We start from the raw sequence: 7137 nt of genomic DNA on the forward strand, positions 1-7137 counted from the left end.
CATCGCTGCCACCATTCACCATTATCTACCCCAACTTATCACCAATCTCCATCAACTGTTATTGTTAGTCACCTGCTTGTTGCCACTGCCCTCCCACTTTAATTCTAAAATACATTTATTCCTAAATGCATCATCAACAACCAAAAAAAAAAAAAAACATCACATTTGTTTTGCATCCAACCAAATACCATATGCTCATGAAAGAGTGACAAAGTTTAAAAACATCACATTAGTGTATATAGACTCATGGCTTAAATACAATACAACTTAGAAATTATGAATTATGAAAAAAGTTATCTTTAATATCTAAAATCAAAGTAAACTCTTAAAATCCTCATGCCTCTTTGTATATTTCATACATACACCATATACTTAGAAGACATTCACAAATGTAATTTCATGCTTTGAATTACAGTACTTATAATTTCGTTCAATCCTCAAATTCATTAATGTTTTATAAATATGAAAACTTGGGTTTATTTTGAAAAACAAATTTAAAATTAAAATCATATATTGATGAAAGTGCATAATATTTTTAATATAGTAATATAAATAATTTCAACTAGTAACATTTTATGTTTGGCATATTTACTTACATATCCCTCAATGTTCCTATGTATTTACATATCCAACACATTAACTTCAATTTTTACATTGTATATCATTGATATATTATACATTCATAGATTGTTTATCCAATTCTAAAATTTGATTTTTTTTACAAATATAGCAACCGAAACATTGCTATTTACTAAACAAACCCCCTCTTTCATTCATTTTGAAAATTCTGAATGAAATATCAAATTCATTACTTCGAAATATCAACGGAGCGGTAGATTTTGTAAATAGTAATATTTCGGGTGTTATCTATATAATTATCCCTTTGATTTGAATAATTTTATGTCCACAATTATTATGGCACATTAGAGTTATAACAAAAAAAAAATCATATTTTTAGTTTAAAAAAGAGCTCAATTATAACATGTTTAAATATAAATTCAGTAATTTTACGGTAATACATGCTCACCACAAATTTATTTTTCACATAATTTCTAAAAATTACACTTTTGAAAACGCAATGGCCACAATCCTCACTGGGAAACATTCACACATTCCAGCGATGCGGCGCTTATCCGAACCGCGAAGTTGATGGCTTTCCTAATTCGCGTTTATTGAAGAACTCTACCAGATTAATAATTCTGAAAAAACCTATTTTTCAGGCCCCCTAATCCCACTTCCCAGCAGAAAACACCCCCAAAAAGTCCTTTTTTTTTCCCTTAATTTGTCCAAAAGTTCGTACTTTTAGGCCAGAAATGGAACGACGGCGGCTTGCCGTCCTCTGTTCCCATCTCTGCTCACCTGAGCAGCAGCCGACGTTGTGCTCTTTGAACTCGGTGCTGTCGACGTCCGGCAGCCACCGCCCGCCAGCCATGCCGCCGGAGGCGGCCTCGGCGGCCGGAGCCCTGAAGGTGGCAACGATAAGGAAAGCTGCGTATTTTGTTTGATTGTTCGGGGCGAGTCGCCCGCCTTCAAAGTTAGTTATCTCGCCATTGTTCGATTGATCTTTGATTATGTTTTTCAAATTTCGCAGCACTTTGGTATGTATTGATGGGTTTCGTGCTGAATGAGTTGGGATTTGTTGTCTGTTTTATGTTTATAGTCGAAAAGGATAAGCTTTTAATTCAAGTTTTTAGTTTCAGTAGAATCTAAATTATGGATATGTTATTTAGAGATTTTATGCGTTGGAGCTCGGTGTGGTTCTAATGCTTGAAAGGATTTGCTCTGCCTAAAGGTTGAAGAAAGTTATGAGCAAACCTATCTACTTTGCAATTTTTATTTGCTGATAATGTTAGTTGTGCTGTGCGGAATGGGATAATTTGTGGGACTTGAGAGAGTTGGTGTAAAACATAAATATAGTAATAGAGACGTGTTGACACATTGCATGGAGCTTAATGCACTCTAAGTACAAGGGGTTGATTTATTCATAGTTGGCACATTCATTTGAGATAGTTTATTGGGGCATTTACACACATACGACACAATTCTCATGTGTTTAAGTACCTAAAACTTAAATATTCATGTTTACATGCATACCACTCAAATTTTTAAAAGCGAAATACACCTTTTCATTCATAAGTTAATGACAAAAAGGTGTTGCAAGTGTAAATATCAAAGTTTGAGTGTTGGATATGTAAATACATAAGGATTATGTGGTATGTATTTAAATTTTCCTTGTTTATCTTATTCAAATTTGCGAGCACTAGGTCACAATGGAGGCAAATAGACTTTTCTTTTGATCCACCTTTTACAAAGTAGGTGCTTATATGTTGATCCACAAATCTCTCTACATCATCAAGCTATGGTGTGTTTTGCTTTCATTTTAAGTCCGCCGGTATCCACCAAAGAAAATTGGCTAAAGTATTGAGTACATTAAGGGCTCATTTTGTTTCTTGTGGATGGAGAATATGTTTTAGAAACTAATTAGTTTATTTTCACGCTTTAGTTTTTTTGAAAATGAAATCATTATATTTTGAATGAGTTTTCGGGAAGGTGTATGAAGTATGAAAGTAATCTTGGCTTCTAACTATCCGCAGTCAACTAAATGATAAATTTAAAAATTGGGAGATTTGCATACATATCCTTCAATTCTTTTGTTTTTGCATATCTAACATCTAACTTAGATATTTACTAATATAATTTTTAAATCCATAACATGACATCAAACATATTACTATTATTGAACTTTCTAAAAATGAAATACACCTTTTCTATGCATATGTTTTGATGTGATTATGACGTATAAAATGCCACATTAGTAAATATCTTAGTTTGGGTATTAGATATATAAATGCACAAGAATTGCATGGTAAATATATAGATCCCCCTAAAAGATTCGTAGATTTTCAAAGCATTTTTTGTTTTCTTAACTTTAAGCAACCAAGTGAGCCTTAAGCTGAAGTATTGTCTCTACATCAAGAACTTGAGGAGATCGCCACAAAAAGGTTGGCTTAATTTTTTATCTAATGATAGGTAAAATGGTGAAGAAAGGCTATGAGAACTAGAATGTTAACCATTATTGCATTAAACATGTATATTTGATAGCATGAATTGTGGTTTGAGCTTTCAGTGATTTCATGATATACTTTAATTTTTTGCCGTTCTGGTTTGCTAGAGCAGAACTTTTAATGTTTTTTTTTTTATTTCTGTCAATTTCATATTTTCATGATGCTCCCTCTTTCCTTTTGTGCCTTTCTTCTATTTTTAGTGGAACTGTTTTTAACAGGAACATGTACATTTCTACTTAGTTTTCAGCAAATATGCCTTGTTTTTTCAGTGGGTTCTAAATGCGAAGTGTAATATGATGCACAAAAGTTTATTTTGTTTACTTATAAGAAGTGAAGTAAAGTGGTGCTTTTACTAATTAGAGCACCCTTGAATTGTACATCATATATGTACACATTATGCACACACAATAACCAAACTCAAACCAAATCAAGTTAAAATTTTAACAATATCCTGGTATATTCAATAATAATAATTTATAATTTTTTAAAGCTAAAAAATGTTCAAAGATACTAAGAATTATGTGACGAAAGAATATTTAAAAATTGGAAATACAGAAGTGATTGACAAGCGATTCGGAGGCAGAGGTGGAGTGAAACATGAAAGAGTGAAGATATTCTGCATTGCGAAGTTTGTAGAGGATACATCGAAAATCGCTATCTAGGAAAAACTTATGAGAGTGATGTCTCAAGTCCCAATAGTGACACTCAACAAAAAATGTAATATGAAACTCGACTGACCAAAAAGCATCTAGCTTTAGTGAGAACGAATAGAGAATCAATGAATAACGACTCAATGAATTTGAAAATTAGAGAGGAGAGCTAAGCATTTATACTCTAGTTAATGTGGTAGATGTAGAATCAAGCCACAAAATTTGTGCTAAATTTTTCTAAGAGTTAGAGTTGAGTTTCCAAAGCTATAATATGACACAGAAGAATGACATGATGCATGCACTTTGTAGTGATTTTAATTCGCTGGCAAACAATGCATAGGGCTAACACATCACTTCATTTGGCTTCTAAAACGTGCTTTTAATAGCATATATATTTTTTTTCTCTTTTTCCATAAGCCAGTAGTAGTTTGAAGTTTCTTAATGAAACTTTAGTCCTTAGCTTATTAGTTCCTTTCTTTGAGTATTGATTCCTTTCTTTTTTCTTCTATCTGCAGCTTTATGAAGATGATGTTTGTATATGCATTTTGGATTCCAACCCACTAAGTTTTGGGTAAGGTACTTAAACTTTTGGAGCAACAAACATGTAAAGTTTCTCTAAAGGAATTCTCATAAGAAAAATGGATCACTCGTTCAATTTCAAACTCATCTATCTTTGATTCCATGAATGTAACTTATGCAACCTCTAATAGTTATACTAGTTTGCTGCGGTTTGATTTGTTTGGCCTTTTGATACCGGAAACATAAGAAATGTATGTTTTCTTAAGTGGCAAGTAGTTTTATCATAGGACTAACATTTTCAGTGTTTGATTTTTATTCATTTTGATTGTTTCTTATACTGTTGAAGCTGTTGAATGATTTTTGCATTATTATTAGCATAATATAATATGAACTAGTGTGATGAAATATTAAAATTTATGAGTTTGAGTTAGCATAACATAGTTTATGCATGGCTCATAATTATTTTCTTGATGACAACATATGGAATATATTTTTATTTTTTATTATAATTCATTTTATTCGATTGTTTTAACTTCTTTTGTTTCTGCAGACACTCCCTAATTATTCCTAAATTGCATTTTCCTTCATTACAAGCTACTCCACCTTTGGTGAGTTTTCTTTTGCTCATACTGTTCATTAGGATTTGCTTCGAATTATATTATTAGTGAATCAAACTAAGTATAAATCTGAATATTATATCCTGCACTTTTACTGCACATTAACACGTAATTGCATATGCAGGTAGTATCAGCCATGTGTTCTACTGTTCCATTTCTTACAAAAGCGATCATGAAAGCTACACAATGTGGTATGTTGTCAGAATTATATCTTATCGCACTACTTGCCAGTATTTTGTTGTTTTCTTTCTGTATCTTCATTTTCTCTCATGGTTTGGGTAAATGTGTAACTGTGACTTTCTGAGGAACAGGCGGAGTGCTTTAACTTGTTACTGATGGACGATAAATATTATTTTTTGGTTTAAAACATCATGTCACTTTTATATTGGAAGGTAAAATGTCTGAAAGTAAAGATTCTCTTAGCTAGAATGTGTTACCAAGCATTCTAAATTACTACCCAAAATTCAAATCGAAATCAGAAATTTTATTGAATTAAAAGCTCTCTCAAATTACATGCGTCAGGCAGCTATTTTTCATTGTTTAATTTCTTTTGTTGATTCAACTTAAAATAAATCTAATCTTCCATGAAGCTCAAATTTTGTTACAAGTGAAGGAAACAAAGGCCATTAAACACAGGAACATATAGTCAACTAAGAACTAGAAAATTATATTAACATGATGCGGTGTAAGGATTGGATGCAAATTGGAGCTAGATGCAATTGAAGAATCACACACTATACAGGAATCACGCTTGGTACAAGAGAACTTGAAAATAATGGCATCATATAGGTTGACTACTATAGTATTATATAAATTCATGTCAAATATCTGTACTTAACATAAAATTCGCACAATGTGCTTCTTGTATTCATGATCTTACTCTCAAGGATCTATTTGATATCTGTTATGATCTATTTCCATTTTGTCATGCAACTTGCATTTTATATTCAGAAAACATGTTAGTTTACCTCCACCACTATTGAAGGGCATTGCCTTATAATTTTGAGCATAAAATTAATCATTTTTATCTCTATTTTAAGGAAGAGAATTAGAAATGATCACATCTTTTTTTTTTTTCATGGTAAAAGAATGTGTTTGTATGTAGCAAGAGAAGGGAACAGTTAAGGAAAATACAATAAAGGAGAATGCTCTAAGTAGTATGGAAATACTTCAACATCAAATACTGCATATTTCTGCTGAAAATATGGTGATAAATGTGATAATTTAGACATGAAAATACTCCCTCACAAACTAAAGGTACTTTAGAGCTGTCTACTTGAGTTTGAAAACCACTAGAGATGAAGTAGTTGAAAATTTGGTTGCTTAAAGGTTAAGAGTGTGTCACTAGGAGTATAACTAATCCGTAAAAGAGAGTATAATATGAATCCAATGGCAATAATTGGTAATGAGATCTGTGTTTGATAGAACATATTTTAGGTTTGTAAATGGAGATGTTAATAGGAAGTATCAATAGAAGTATCAATTAAGATCGTCAACAAAGATTATTGATAGCGTGTTATTAGAAGAGAAAGGATTGTGAAGAACTACATCTTTATTAATTTTTATGATAGTACAAGCCTATGTGTGTTTATGTGGGAAATCATAGAAATAATTTTGTATTTCACTTACTTCTTTGAATTGATAATACAAGGTATTATATAGGAGATTACAAGTAGAAAAAAGTAGGAAACTATTTCACCAATTCTCTTAATTTAAGGGATTACAAATTAATTCTAATTCCCTTAATTTAAGGGATTACCAATTAATTTTAATTCCCTTAATTAAGGGAATTAGAATTAATTCTCCCAGCCTTATTTCCATCTCAGACACATCTCGTCACTCCCCCTCAAGCTGAGGAATAGATGTCTTTCATTCGCAGCTTGGATACAAGATCATGGAAACTTGAACTATTCAGTCCCTTTGTTAGAACATCGGCTACTTGTCTTTCTGATGGAACATAAGACATACAAACTAACCCTTCCTCCAGTTTTTCTTTGATGAAATGTCTATCAATTTCAATATGCTTTATCCTATCATGTTGTATAGGATTATGAGCTATATTAATAGCTGGCTTGTTGTCACAGTAGAGCTTCATAGAACCCTCCCATTGGATTCTCAAATCATCCAAAATGATTCTCAGCCACAGTAATTCACATAATCCTTGAGCAATAGCCTTGAACTCTGAGTCTGCAGATGACATTGCCACTACATTCTGCTTCTTGCTCCTCCATGTCACTAGGTTACCTCCAAGACAAGTACAATATCCTGTAGTTGATCTTCTATCCA

At 32.0% G+C, this 7137-nt stretch overlaps 1 protein-coding gene across 1 annotated transcript in view; it reads left to right on the top strand.

The window, feature by feature from the left end:
• Window positions 1–1078: 1078 nt before the first annotated feature.
• LOC110027442 (adenylylsulfatase HINT3) overlaps window positions 1079–7137 on the top strand; it is a 13686-nt gene continuing 7627 nt past the window's right edge. Inside the window, exons 1-5 of the mRNA XM_020728887.1 lie at window positions 1079–1145; window positions 1368–1534; window positions 4231–4286; window positions 4785–4842; window positions 4976–5042. Coding sequence (XP_020584546.1) covers window positions 1079–1145; window positions 1368–1534; window positions 4231–4286; window positions 4785–4842; window positions 4976–5042 — 415 coding nt within the window. The remainder of the gene's footprint in view (window positions 1146–1367; window positions 1535–4230; window positions 4287–4784; window positions 4843–4975; window positions 5043–7137) is intronic.

The sequence above is a fragment of the Phalaenopsis equestris genome, unplaced genomic scaffold (genome assembly GCF_001263595.1).
Source record: "Phalaenopsis equestris unplaced genomic scaffold, ASM126359v1 Scaffold000428, whole genome shotgun sequence".
NCBI lineage: Eukaryota > Viridiplantae > Streptophyta > Magnoliopsida > Asparagales > Orchidaceae > Phalaenopsis > Phalaenopsis equestris.